Source organism: Oryx dammah, unplaced genomic scaffold, assembly GCF_014754425.2.
Source record: "Oryx dammah isolate SB20612 unplaced genomic scaffold, SCBI_Odam_1.1 HiC_scaffold_27, whole genome shotgun sequence".
Taxonomy (NCBI): Eukaryota; Metazoa; Chordata; class Mammalia; order Artiodactyla; family Bovidae; genus Oryx; species Oryx dammah.
In genome coordinates, this window is record NW_024070211.1 from 14,481,094 (window position 1) to 14,495,221 (window position 14,128).

At 52.9% G+C, this 14,128-nt stretch overlaps 2 protein-coding genes across 3 annotated transcripts; one reads left to right on the plus strand and one right to left on the minus strand.

The window, feature by feature from the left end:
- Window positions 1-54: 54 nt before the first annotated feature.
- On the minus strand, window positions 55-7,300 carry LOC120854204 (myotubularin-related protein 9-like). Of its 2 annotated transcripts, XM_040228018.1 has the most exons (10): window positions 6,744-7,300; window positions 6,460-6,568; window positions 6,124-6,249; window positions 5,849-6,022; window positions 5,177-5,403; window positions 2,870-3,031; window positions 2,545-2,686; window positions 2,241-2,461; window positions 423-574; window positions 55-349 (listed from the first exon to the last, which is right to left on the minus strand). In XM_040228018.1, exons 1-10 carry the CDS (start codon window positions 7,109-7,111, stop codon window positions 219-221), a joined length of 1,812 nt encoding a protein of 603 aa, XP_040083952.1. In that variant the 5' UTR covers window positions 7,112-7,300; the 3' UTR covers window positions 55-218. The 2 variants fall into 2 exon arrangements, with proteins under 2 accessions (XP_040083952.1, XP_040083953.1); XM_040228019.1 differs by lacking the exon at window positions 423-574.
- Window positions 7,301-11,371: 4,071 nt separating this feature from the next.
- FAM167B (family with sequence similarity 167 member B) lies at window positions 11,372-13,414 on the plus strand. The gene is made up of 2 exons (XM_040228033.1): window positions 11,372-11,869; window positions 12,498-13,414. Exons 1-2 carry the CDS (start codon window positions 11,612-11,614, stop codon window positions 12,726-12,728), a joined length of 489 nt encoding a protein of 162 aa, XP_040083967.1. The 5' UTR covers window positions 11,372-11,611; the 3' UTR covers window positions 12,729-13,414.
- The last annotated feature ends 714 nt before the right edge of the window (window positions 13,415-14,128 follow it).

Here is a 14,128-nt window from a genome sequence, read left to right on the forward strand (position 1 = left end):
TTCTGGTCAGATATTTGATCGTTTTCCCTTCTCAGTGACACCCCAGCCAGCTGATACCAATCATGGATGCTTTTATTATTTGGACCTTCCGCCTATACTTTGGACACTTCACACGTGGATCCAGGCTGGGTTGTAGGCACTCTCTTCCAAGATCCAGAGGTGCTGAGGGGCCTGGAGAGCTTCCAGGAACATCTCAAACACCATCTAAGGACCAGTACTTAGGGTCCAGGCTCACAGGCTGAATCTGTTGGCTGAGAGCCTTCTGTCTTCTGATCTGTCACTATTTGCCACACTTTCTCCCACACTACCTCTGAAGGCTCAGGTGGACGGGTCCCGCGCAGAAACAGGCCTGAGGAGGAGGAGGACAGGTAAGGAAGCTGAGCAGAGGCGAGAACTCCCCCGGGGAAGAGGAGGAGGGTCACCTTGCCATAGTCGCAGGCTCTGGGGCTCCGCCGAGGGCCAGATAGCCAGGGGGTTGGGGACGTAGAGCGGGTTCCGGAGCTTTCGTTGCTCTTTTGGCTGACTGAGCCCAGACCACAGGGAGTGTGTTCGAGTTCTTACTTCACACAGGCATCTGGAGGGAGTGAAACAATGAGCTTCCAGACTTGGCTGTATACTCTAGGATTCTGGGAGGGGGCCCTGGTTAGTAGGGTGACAGATCCCCTAGGGCAGTGATAACACCTGCAAATGTTACTGGGAGTCAGATCCTGAACTACGATAAAGCAGGAACAAGGCAAAGTCCTAGTTCTTAAGGAGTTCTGCTTATCTTTGCCTGAAAGGATCATGGAAGGCTACTTAAGAATGTGCCATTTGAGGGATTTCCCTTGCGGTCCAGTGGTTAAGAATCTGCCTTTCAATGCCGGGGACGTGGGATCAGTTCTTGGTAAGGGAACTAAGATGCTACATGCTACAGAGCAACTAAGCCTGGGCACTGCAACCACTGAGCCCACATGTTCTGGAGCCCATGTGCCACAAGAAGAGAGTGTGCACCACAAACAAAAGATCTCCGTGACGCAACAAAGGTCCCACATTCTGCAACTAAGACCTGACGCAGCCCAGTGAGTAATGAAAAAATTTTAAAAAGAATGTGCCATTTTAGCTGGGTCTAGCAGCAAGTCACCAGGTGTGCAACAACATGGAAATACAAAAACAAAAGCAAGGAAGTGGGAAAGGGCTCAATATGAATACTGATAGGTCTAGACTGATGAGTTTAAAAGAGAAAAAAAAGAGGAAAGTGAAGATACTATAAGCAGTGAGGAAGCTATTCCAATGGTCTACATGGAAAGGAAAGTCTGGATTAGGGAAGTAGAAGGGGCCTTGGAAAGGACTAAGAAAAGAAATTCTTAAAAGGTGAATATGAAGGATGGGGAGAGAGAAAAAGTTTCTAACCTGGATAAGCAGAATTAGTGAAAACAACAGGACGGGGAGGCCACTGGGCAAGAAAAGATCACTAAATATATGATCGCCTTCGTGGAGAGGAGTGAACCCTCCCTCCCCTTGTCTCAGTCTGATGAAAGAAAGATGGCTAACGGGAGCAACAAGTCAACCAAATAATGAAAGCAACTACCACTTGTGTGCCCACTGTTAAGCATTTGCTAGGCTTTAACTCAGCTAATCCTGTCACATACACATATAGCCCACTTCTAAATCATGGTGACTCTTATGATCACCTCCTTGCTACTGATGAAACAGACTCAGGGTTGCTTTTGATCATCCATTAGGTGAATGGTGAGCCAGAATTTGAGCCCAACAATTTGACTCCGCTTTCAACCTCCAATCTATTGCTTCACTAGAATCAACCCTGCAAAGTGGTAGAGAGCCCCAGAAATGATTTTGGCAGCAATTTCCCCCTTCAGTCCTCGTTTTTAAGCTAGGAGTGCATGGTTCTTGGCTGTGGACAGGGTAGGTAGGTCTGAAGGACTGACCATGGACCCACTCATTTCTAGCTTTGCAGAAGTTAGGGGAACATGTGAGATCTGGAGGCAGGAGAGGAGAGGACACACGGTTTTTCTACAAGAGAAACTCAAAAGGGAAAGATATCTTCTTTTTTGGAGGGGAGGAAGGAGGGGCAGTCTTAGTTCCCTGACCAGGGATTGAACCCAGCCCCCAGCAGTGAAAGCCCTGAGTCCTAACCACTGGACCACCAAGGAATTCCCAAAGATGTCTTCTAAGGAAGTAGGTACCCACCCCCCCTGCCTTGTGCCTGCCCTCTGGCCCACCTGGACACCCCCTTAGCTCACCTCTCCTTTTCGGTGTTGCACAGGAAGGTGCCAAAAGGGGAGGCATAGGCGTGATCAAACAGCGCCAGCAGCATCCCCTCGCCAAACTCCAGCGACAGCGGGAACTGGCGGCCCAGCTGCCACACGCAGTCCAGGAAGAGGAGAAAGGTGGGGGCCTCGTGTTTGGGGCGGGCGTGGGAGAAGGCTGAGTGAGCACAGCGCAGCTGGAAGGGGTGGCCAGCCTGGGGAAGGGGCAGAGTGATGGGCATGAGGAAGTGGGGTTTCTGGATAAAGGGGGGTAGGGCTGGGCTGGGTGGCCACTCACCTGGATCCACTCTCGCTCTATTAGTTCCTGGAATCCAGCCATGGTTCGGCTCAAGGGGTCTAGGATGAGTTGGACCAGTGAAGTGATGAGCAGGGTGCTGTCTGTGCCTTCAGCCCCATGTACCAGGATGCAGGCCCCTTCCCTGTGGGCCCAGGGCTCATCAACAGTGGCCTGTTCTTCCCTGCCTGGAGTGGCCAGGTCAGGAATAGAATGGGCCCGTTTGAAGGCTACCTTTGCTTGCTTACTGAGACATGGCTTTGCATCCAGGCATGGAGAGCCCTGCCCACCCTGCCCTGTTCCCTGTCTTGTAGGGCGGTGGTCTTACTGTTCCATGCTCTGGGCTGCTAGGCAGGCGGTGCTCAGAGTCTCCTTCACATGTGACAGCCAGCGGCAGCTCTCTAGTCGATTAAGCCAGCGGTCCATGCTCTGCTCCAGGTCCCCACAGGCCTCCACCAGGCGCACGAAGCTCTCCTGTAGGGGCCGCCCCCTGCACACGCGGGAGTCTGGTCATTGTTCCTCCAGCCTAAAGCTCTGGTGAGCACAGCCTTGGAACAAGGGCTCCAGGCCAAGGAGGGAGACACAGAGCCCTCAGGGGAGCCCATCTGACAAGAGGGACACAAGACCCTTTGGAGAGCCCACCTAATCTGATGGAAGTGACTCCCTAACCTTGAGGATTCCCAATCTGCTGGAGGAGACCCAAGACCCTTTGGGGAAACCTAGTATCGTAGAGAGGCATAGCATTGCCTCCTGGAGAAACAGAATGCTCTGTTGTTGTTTAGTCGTTAAGTTATGTCCGACTCTTTGTGACCCCAAGCAGCACGCCAGGCCTCCCTGTCCCTCACTGTCTCCCAGAGTTTGCCCAAGTTCATGTCCATTGAGTCGGTGATGGTATCCAACCATCTCATCCTCTGTGCTTCCCTCTTCTCCTTCATGGATCACAGCCTTGTCGTGGCGAAGGGGCTTATGTAACTCAATGAAGCTATGAGCCATGCCATGCAGGACCACCCAAGACCAGCGGGTCATAGTGGAGAGTTCTGACAAAACATGGTCCACTAGAGGAGGGAATGGCAAACCACTCCAGTGTTCTTGCCGTGAGAATCCCATGAACAGTATAAAAAGACAAAAAGATAAGATATTGAAAGATGAGTCTCTTAGGTTGGAGAGATGCTCCTGGGGGAGAACGGAGGGCAATTACTAATAGCTCCAGAAAGAATGCCCTGGGAAACTCCCAATTTGATGAAGGTGTCACAGTCCCCTTGATGTACCCCAGCCCAGTGGGAGCTACACAGTACTCCCTTGGGAGAGCCAGTCTGACAAGAGGTATAGAATACTCTTTGGATTCTGGAATCTTCTCAGGAACTGTTCTGTTCTAGATCACCAGGAACCTTCTGCCAGAAAATCTAATTGGTACTTTTTTCAGGCTTGTTTAAAAGCCTTCAATGACTCCCCATTGCCTTTAGGATAAAATCTAAGCCCATAATCATGGTGCTCAAGACCCTTGCTCTGGCCTGGGTCGCCCCTTTAGCCTCCCTACCTCCACCTCACACTCCACACTCCCACCATGCTGTGCTGTGCGTGCCAAGTTGCTCAGTCATGTCCAGCTCTTTGTGACCCCATGGACTGTAGCCCCCCAGGCTCCTTTGTCCATAGGATTCTCCAGGCAAGAATACTGGACTGGATTGCCATGCTCTCCTACAGGGGATCTTCCCCAACCCAGGGATCGAATCCACATCTCTGCATTGGCAGACTGGTTCTTTACCACTAGCACCACCAGAGTCCAAACCAGGGCAATTGACTAGGCTGCCTGCTGCTACACACCTGGAGGGCCTTCCACCTGGAATGTCCTTCTCCCACCCTCTGGCTTACCGCTCCTGTGTTTCAGATCTCACTGCTACTGCTGCTGCTAAGTCACCTCAGTCGTGTACGACTCTGTGCAACCCCATAGACGGCAGCCCACCAGGCTCCCCCGTCCCTGGGATTCTCCAGGCAAGAACACTGGAGCGGGTTCAGATCTCACTAAAGCACCCTATTCTCAGGGAAGCCTTCTTAGGATGACCTGTTCTAAGGGGGGAGTGCCTCCAGTACTGCTGCTTATCACACTGAACTATAATTGCCCATTTACTGCTGATCTGCCAGCCATGTCTGGGCTGGCCACCATCTCAGCCTCTCTGCTGGGTCAATGTCGGTCATGAATAAACAGTTTTGTATTCTGAATAGGGGAGCATTCCACTCTCCTCAAAGCACAAAAGTCCCTCAGGACCTCCTCTTGGTACTACCAGCACCTGGAGATGGTGGGAACAGATAACAACTGTGTGGGTACAGCCCTCAGGGCAGGGCTGGGACCAGTGCAGAGAGAGAGAGAGTGAGTGTGTGTGTATGAGGAAGTTGTTCCTGGAAGACAAATTTCAGTTTAATGTAAAAAAGAGATTTCCCTTTCGAGGCAAAGTTGGGATGCCTAGAGAGGAAAGAGCTTTGTCAATGGGTGCCTGCAAGTGGCCATGCCCACCTGGCAGGGTGGCTGCCAGGGAAGATCAAACAGTCTTGGAAGTTCCTAGAAGACACCAGTCCCCCACCCCCATCCACAGAGAGTCCTAGAGGAAAGAACCTAGGCGGGCATGAGAAAGCCCCTTACGTCTCCAGGGGCCGGTGCAGTCGTTTCCAGCCAGGGTAGGCAGCCTTGGCCTCGGTGCCTCCACCAGTCATGCGGGCCTGTTTGGCAGCCTGGGGCGAGCGCGTGTCCACGATGACGCCCCGGGCCCCGGGCCGAGCCCCGGCCAACACAGCTCTCAGCAGGTCCTCGTCCTCAGAGCAACGCCGCTTCTGGGGCCCAGTCAGGGGCTGACCGGCACGAAGCAGCACCTGCAGACAGGGATCCAGCTCCAGAAACTGTACCCACCCAGGCTTGGTTCAGGAACTTCGCTCAGAGCATCCCTTGGAGCGGATCTAGAGCTGGCTGGGTCAGGCTAGATGGAGCTCAGGAACCTTACGGCCTTCGAATCAGGTCTCGGTGGGTTGTGGCCAGAGCGGGAAGGGGCCCGAGAGTAGGCCGTGGGCGGGTCACGGGTGGACAAAAGAAGAGGAGGTTTCGGGGAGGGGGCCAGACCAGCCGGAGGCGGAGCCAGAGGCGGGGGAGACTCCAAAACTGCGGAGAAGGGCGGGGTCAGCACCGGTGAAGGCAAGATTGAGCCGAGGGGGCGGGGCCATGTTACGGCAGAGCCCGCAGAAGAGCCAGCCAGTGCAGAGTGGAGCCAAATAGGGAGGCAGAGGGTCCTAGCGGCGGGGTCTGGGGAGGGGCGGGGCTCACGGTTCCGCTGGGAGCGTGGTAGTAGCTGAGCACAGGGAAGCGGCCTCCCTGGCGGAAGCGGGCGCTACGCGCCAGGGCACTGTCGTCCACGGCGCGAGGCACGATCACGGCGCGGGGGTAACTGGGGCACAAGCTGAAGTCCTCGTTCGCCTCGCTCAGCCGCCACGCGTTGGTCTGCGGCACAGGGACGAGTGAAGACCCGGTCTATGGCACCCGATGAGTGCCCAGTCCCCGCGCCCTCTCCCATATCCCCAGCCCCGCACGACCGTGCCCACCTCGCGAGCTACTCGCTTGTAGTAGCATTCGGGAGGGTGGAAGTGCCAGGCGTCGCCTAACCTCAAACCTTTGGGACGGTAGAAGAACGGAAAGGAGGTGATGACCGATTCCAGGGAGGACAGCGCCTGGGGAAGGAAGTCAAGAGATCTGGAAAAGATCGGAATCCAGCCCTCCGTCCCGCAGCTGCTGCCTCTCCACGCATTCCAGACAACCCTGCATCCCCTTCTGCTCCCGGACAAACCTGGACGCTGAGCCCCCTTGAGAAGTAAACCCTGCTGACTCCTCCCGTTACGGCATAGGGCAACTTAAGTGCCTCCGTTGCATCCTTGGGATACCTCAATGGAGCGGGCGATGTCCAGCGTCGCCTCCACGCCCTCTATGTCCAGCTGCCACACTCGCAGGTCCTTACAGCGCAGCGTGATGGTGCCCGAGTCACCCGCGACCCTGGGAATGCACAAGCTTTAGGTTTAATGTCCACTGACCCAGGGGGAGGAGAAAGGAGTTTCTTAGGATTGTACGTTATGCAGCGGGGCACCAGCTCCAACTACGCTAGCCCTTTTCCCTCTCCCTGCTGAGCCACGCGCTCCCCGACTACAGGGACGCCCCCGCCACGTCTCACCGCTTCTCGATGGAGTCAACGTTACGCAACAGCAGCAGCCACAGGTCTGGAGTCGTCTGGGGCCCTGGCGACAGCAGCAGGTGGTGGCCGGTGATGCAAAGCGTGCCACGCAGTGGGGGCTCCTCCGGACCCCGCAGGAGCTCGGCTTGGGCCTGGCCGGTGCGGATCAGCTCCGCGAACTCCATTTCTCCAGCGGCGGGCCTGACGCCGGCAGGGATTGACTCGCGCGTCAGGCGGGGTGAGCGCGGGCTCTGAAAGGGACAGGAACTGGCTGGGTAGCTGGCGACTCTGGCAGGACAGCTGTTAAGGAGGCCCCTTGGAGGAAGAAATCTCACAGTTTCACAGGAATTCCCCCACCCCCACCCCATTGCTAGCACTTCTTAGTGAAGACCTCGGGACTAGAACCTGTTAGGGAAACCTCAGTTTCAGCATCTGTGAAATGGGGGAGAAAAATCTTGCTAAAGTCCTTTAAGACTTCGTGTCTGGGTCGCAGGAGGCATTAAAAAAAAAAATCTCTAAGGTGCTGGCACTCCCACAGATTTAAAAAACAAAGAAAAATACCCATCTCTTCTCCTGTACCCTGGTGGGAGGGGTGGAAAGGGTGAGTGTGAAACTAGGAAGTGTCTGCATCCTCTCCTGAAGCTGAGGCTGGGTGGGGAAATCCCTGGGTCCACCTTAAATGCAAGCAGCTGTTTAGCTGGCACCCCTCCCCCACCACAGCTGGCAGTCCCTGCCTGAGGGCGCCCTCTATGGGGGGCCACTTCTGGTATAGTTCTGCCCTCTGGAGCCCCACCCCTCATCACTCCATCCTTTGACCAAAGGGGAATTGCCTATACACTGAGCTGGGCCCTAGGGACCCAAGCGTGGCTGAGGAAGGTTTCCTTCACAGGGTTTTCAGTCTGGCAAGAGACACACTTAAGCTGGTAAATTACAAGAGTTTAAATCTATTTACTGGAGGACCCATCCATCCAGATATTCTTTTATTTCTTAAACAATGATGCCTACAATGTGTTAAGTGATAATAACTAAGAAAAATAAAAGGTACTCCTGCCTTTAAAGAGCCTTCTGGTCTACTAGGTTCCAGGCTTTTGTGTGTATGCAAAACCCTTCTTTCAAATAATGAAATCATAAGTGGATTCCCCCCACACCACACACACATATACATAATATAAACACAAAGTTGGAACTGCTCTATAAAAGGAACTAGATATAAAGAGTATAAATTGCAAACTTCCAGACCAGGAGCATTAGCTGGGATGGGAATTCATTAAAAATGCAAATTATAGGCCCTACCCCAAACATACTGAATCTGAATCTCTGGGAATGGGGCAGTCTATTTTGATAAGTTTCCAGGGGATTAGGATCCATGTTAAAGACTGAGAAACACTGGAAAGTATACAAAAGGCAAAACTAATCTAAGCTGTCAAAAATTAGGGCAGTATTACTGAAACTGGGTTCCCCAGAAACCAAGTTCCCTTACTGAGTTTATGATTAATCACTCTATCCAAAACTTTTTTATCTTATTTATCTCCTCTGTCTGGTCAAAGCTTTGGTTTCTCCAGTAGTCATGTATGGATGTGAGAGCTGGACTATAAAGAAAGCTGAGTGCCAAAGAATTGATGTTTTTGAACTGTAGTGTTGGAGGAGACTCTTGAGAGACCCTTGGACTGCAAGGAGATCCAACCAGTCCAGCCTAAAGGAAATCAGTCCTGAATATTCATTGGAGGGACTGATGCTGAAGCTGAAACTCCAATACTTTGGCCACCTGATGCGAAGAACTGTAAATTTGTAAAGACCCTGATGCTGGGAATGATTGAAGGTGGGGGGAGAAGGGGAAGACAGAGGATAAGATAGTTGGATGGCATCACCAACTCAATGGACATGAGTTTGAGCAAACTCTGGGAATTAGAGACGGACAGGGAGGCCTGGTGTGCTGCAGTCCATGGGGTTGCAGAGTCAGACAAGACTGAGCGACTGAACTGAACTGACTTCAATTCTGTGCTGGTGCTGGTGTTAAGTCGCTTCAGTTGTGTCCGACTCTGTGTGACTCCATAGACGGCAGCCCACCAGGCTCCCCCATCCCTGGGATTCTCCAGGCAAGAACACTGGAGTGGGTTGCCATTTCCTTCTCCAATGCATGAAAGTGAAAAGTGAAAGTGAAGTCGCTCAGCCGTGCCCGACCCTCAGTGACCCCATGGACTGCAGCCTTCCAGGCTCCTCCGCCCATGGGATTTTCTAGGCAAGAGTACTGGAGTGGGGTGCCATTGCCTTCTCCGCAATTCTGTGCTAGATGAACACTAATCAACCAGAGTCAGAAAACTCCCTGGTGGTCCAGTGGTTAAGACCCTGGTTGGGGAACTAAGTTCCCCCATGCCTTGTGCCTAGGCTGAAAACCAACCAAACAAAAAAACCCCACAGAGTCAGATGTCTAAAATTGCTATTGTCGATAATATCATTAATGTACTGAAATTGCTATCCTAGGTATCATCATTAACATACAAATTCAAGCTGTTTCTCTAGGACAAGATGAACTCATCACCCCCGAGCCATGGGCCACCCGGCCAGATAATTATAAACCAGAGACATTCCTGTATGCAGGTCAGGAAGTAACAGTTAGAATTAGACATGGAACAACAGACTGGTCCCAAATAGGAAAAGGAGTACGTCAAGGCTGTATATTGTCACCCTGCTTATTTAACTTACATGCAAAGTACATCATGAGAAATGCTGGGCTGGAAGAAGCACAAGCTGGAATCAAGATTGCTGGGAGAAATATCAATTACCTCAGATATGCAGATGACACCACCCTTATGGCAGAAAGTGAAGAAGAACTAAAGAGCCTCTTGATGAAAGTGAAAGAGGAGAGTGAAAAGGTTGGCTTAAAGCTCAACATTCAGAAAACCAAGATCATGGCATCCGGTCCATCACTTCATGGCAAATAGATGGGAAAACAGTGGAAACAGTGGCTGACTTAATTTTTCTGGGCTCCAAAGTCACTGCAGATGGTGATTGCAGCCATGAAATTAAAAGACGCTTGCTCCTTGGAAGAAAAGTTATGACCAACCTAGACAGCATATTAAAAAGCAGAGACATTCCTTTGTCAACAAAGGTCTGTCTAGTCAAGGCTATGGTTTTTCCCGAGGTCATGTATGGATATGAGAGTTGGACTATAAAGAAAGCTGAGCGCTGAAGAATTGATGCTTTTTGTTGGAGAAGACTCTTGAGAGTCCCTTGGACTGCAAGGAGATCCAACCAGTCCATCCTAAAGGAGATCAGTCCTGGGGGTTCATTGGAGAGACTGATGTTGAAGCTGAAACTCCAATACTTTGGCCACCTGATGCGAAGAGCTGACTCATTGGAAAAGACCCTGATGCTGGGAAAGATTGAGGGCAGGAGGAGAAAGGGATGACAGAGGATGAAATGGTTGGATGGCATCACTGACTCAATGGACATGGGTTTGGGTGGACTCCAGGAGTTGGTGATGGACAGGGAGGCCTGGCGTGCTGTGGTTCCTGGGGTCGCAAAGAGTCGGACACGACTGAGGGACTGAACTGAACTGAACTGAAGAGACATTCTGACTCTGAAACTACTATTAAGAAATGTCACAGAAACTTCACAAGGTGATGATTAATCCCAGCCTCTTTGTTCTTCCCCCTTTTTTTTCTTTTCTTTCTTTCTTTTGGCCATACCACGTGGCATGCGGAACTTCCCCAACCAGGGATTGAACCCGTGCCTACTGCGGTGGAAGTCTTAACCACTGGACCACTGGGGAAGTCCAGTTCTTCCCCTTTAAAAACAAAAAACAAAAACCTAACACTCAAAGACCAAGTTGATGTGGATCTGAGACTTGTCTCTCACTACCCTGCTTGCCCCCCATGCAATAAACCCTTACTTTCTGCAAACACCCTGTCAGAGTTTGGCTTTCTCAACCGTAGGTACATGAGCAAGCTATGCTTGGTTACATTACCCTTAGGAGAGTTGGTCTAGACCAGCAACACGAAGGAGCTTCCTGGGTGATGGTAATACTCCTTTGCTTGATCTGTTTACATCAGTGTGTTCAGTTGGGGAGAATTCACTAAGCCATGTATTTATGACATGTAAATTTTTCTGGGTGTGTGTTATATTTCAGTACAAAGTTTTAAAAAGGGAAATACTCTGGTTGAAGCCCTGGGAGGGGCAGCGAGAGGAAGGTCGAGGAGCCCATCCACAGCTCTGCCCTTACCCGGCACACAGTCCTTGTGGGATCTCCAAGGGAACCTAAAGTTCCTTGGAATATAGCTTGAAATCACTGATCTGTCCCAACAGAGTCAGTGACTTGTCCAAGGTCCCACAGAGCCAGCACCTGAACCCAAGTCTCCTGACTCCCAAATTGAGGATCTGGACACTATTCCTTTGCTGAAGGGCCACAGTCATGAGTCAGGACTGGGGGCAGCTTGTCAGCCTCCTGTCCCCTCCCCAATCCCTTAACTTGGGTCTTGGGAAGAGGGCCAAGACTCTGGTGTGGACGATGCTTTTCTTATCCTGCAACTTCCTTTCTGGGAACTGGGTGTCTCCTTTTGGGCAAAGACAATAAATTTCATCCAAGGGGCCAGAGGCGCAGGGCTCCTCCTGCCCCCACCCGGATGGGCATCACGTGGCTCCTGGGATAACAGTCCAGGAAAATCCCAGCCCTGGCACACTCAGCCTCCCACACCCATCTGCTTACCCTGACACATTCAAGCCTCCTGACCCACCTTGAAGGTTCACCATTGCACACTCCCTGGCACATTTCTTTCACCCTCAGCTTCTCCCACCTCTTCCTGGGTAATACTGCCAGCCTTTCCCTAACCCCAGAGCTGCAGCCTTTCCGTCACTGCTCACCCCCTACCATGTCCCTGGGACCATTAAAATTCCAGGCAGTGGGTGAAGACGAGGAGGCTGAGGAAGCAGAGAGCTTGGACTCTGTGAAGGCGCTCACAGCCAAGCTGCAGCTGCAGACACGGCGGCCCTCATACCTGGAGTGGACAGCCCGGGTCCAGAGCCAGGCCTGGCGCAGGGCCCAAGCCAGGCCCGAGCCCGGGGGACCTGGGGCCATTTGCGGATTCGACTCAATGGACTCTGCCCTTGAGTGGCTCCGACGGGAGCTGGTGAGTCTGGTGGGGTGGGCAGCCTTGCAGAGGGCCCTGAGGGCAGTCCTCAGGACCCAAAACCCCGGGTATGGGGAGGGGATGAGAATGACCCTGCCTCCAGCAACTGCCCTCTTCTGTGGCTTTGTCCCAGGGTTGAGGAGCCAGGAATGGACTTGTCCAGTGTTTGATTCAGGGAGCCTTACTGAGGAAGGAGTCCATCAGTCTACTGACCTCGTGCTCCCGTGGCTCAGGACAGAGTCCTGCCCTTGGGGGCCACCAGGGATAGCTGGGGAAGGCATGGCCTCCCAGTCTCCTCTGCAAATTGCTATACCCCAAAGATACAAAGGAGGCACTAACCACGCTGTCCCCAGAGGAGGCCAGTATTAACTAGGTGGCTCTTAATCTAATATGTCCAAATATAAAAATGTCCAGCCTCCAGACTGGAGATTCCATCTAGTTGATCTAAGATCAGGCCCCAGGTACCTGTACTTGTTTAGCTTAGTTTTAGAGCAAGATCTATGAGGTGGGCTGTAGAGAGCTGGGGTATGAGCGGGTGGGAAGGACATAGCCAGGGCAAAGCCCCTGGGGTGTTGACCGGAAGGGAAGAATGGAGGTTCAGCAGGCTCATGCCCCCTCTCGGCCGCAGCGGGAGATGCAGGCACAGGACCGGCAGCTGGCAGGGCAGCTGCTTAGGCTGCGGGCCCAGCTGCACCGGCTGAAGGTGGACCAAGTCTGTCACCTGCACCAAGAGCTGCTGAACGAGGCCGAGATGGAGCTGGAGCTGGAGCCCGGGGCTGGCCTGGCCCTGGCCCCGCCACTGCGGCACCTGGGCCTCACCCGCATGAACATCAGTGCCCGGCGCTTCACCCTCTGCTAAGGGATCCCTGCGTGTCTCCTGCATCACCCACTACCCATTCCCCAGCCCACCTGGGACTAAGGAAGAGAGGGGCACCCCAGAGGAGCCAGCACCTGGGGAAGGGTTGGGGTAGAGTTGGGGAGATGCTCAGCGCTCTGGGAGCTTAAAGCCCCAGCATCCCTGGGCCCTGCTGCCCGGATAGGGGAAGAGGGTGGTTTGGAGGAAGGGGAGGAGTTCACAGACCCGTAGTCTCCTCAATAAATCTCTGCTTCCCATCAAGGTCTCTCCAGTCCTTTATTCAGGCCCGGGTTCACTGTCTCTCTGGTTGCTAAGGCCAGGGGTTCTACCTCGGGAGAGGAGACTGAGCTTGCGGGTAGAGAAGCTTTGATGGATCCTCACCTCCCACACAGTTCCACTTCTATTGCTCTATCTCATCAAGATGAGGACTGGAAAAAAATTTAACAGTCTAAATCACCCCTATGGAATGTGACTCAGATAAATGAGCAGCTGAAGAAAGCAGGATCTTGTACACCCGGGTTCAGTGCCAGCTGCAACATTGATTCTATCAGACCTGGAGGAGCTCTCTTAACCCCTGCATCTGTCTCTTTATCTTTACACTGGAAAATCCAACACTACAAGTAGTTAGATACATCTTAAGTGAGATAATGTACAGTAAGTCCTCGATAAAATGTGCATTATTACCATTAGCCCCAGTCGTGTTCTTACTGTGGTTCTGGGGCCCAGAGATGGACTGTGAAGCGCTCAGGTTCATAGCACGGGGAGCTGGGGCCTGCAGCCGGGACTCTGGGCTCTGTGTCATTCTGTAGGGCTGTTTTTTAGTTTTGTTTTTTTGTTTTTTGTTTTTTTTTTCAAAAGAACTTCGTGTTTCTCAGCTTTTGTTTCTGCGTTGCCCTCTTTGGCTGACTTTCCAACTCAGGCTTCCTCTCCGCCCCCCCATTTCCTGCCTCCCCCTTCTCTCCGCAGCCGCTGAAGGTGCACACAGCACCACCTCACAAACCCCAACAATGCTCTGTGGGCTTCCCCTCCCCCAGCCTGCTGCCCCAGTGCAGCCTCAGGCGGTGGCAACAGGCTTCTGTCTTCCCAGGGGTGCGGCCAAGGCCCAGCTCTTGGGCCCGAGAGAGGCCACCTAGAGTTCCTCGTAACACTGGTGACCTGGCCCTCAGCCTCTGACGTATGCCACCCTCAGCCTGGCTCCTGGGGAAAGGGAGATTGTTGGCCTGCTTCGTGCTTGTGACAGGGTCCCTTCCTCCTGCCTGTAGCAGAAAGTGCTGCCAGTCTGTCACCTGTACCAGGGGCCTGGGCAGGAGTGTTTGTTCTGTCTCCCACCTGTTGCAGGAGGTGGTGTCAGGCCTTCGCCTCTGACAGGGGCTGTGGCCTTGTCTCTACCTGGGTTAGAAGGG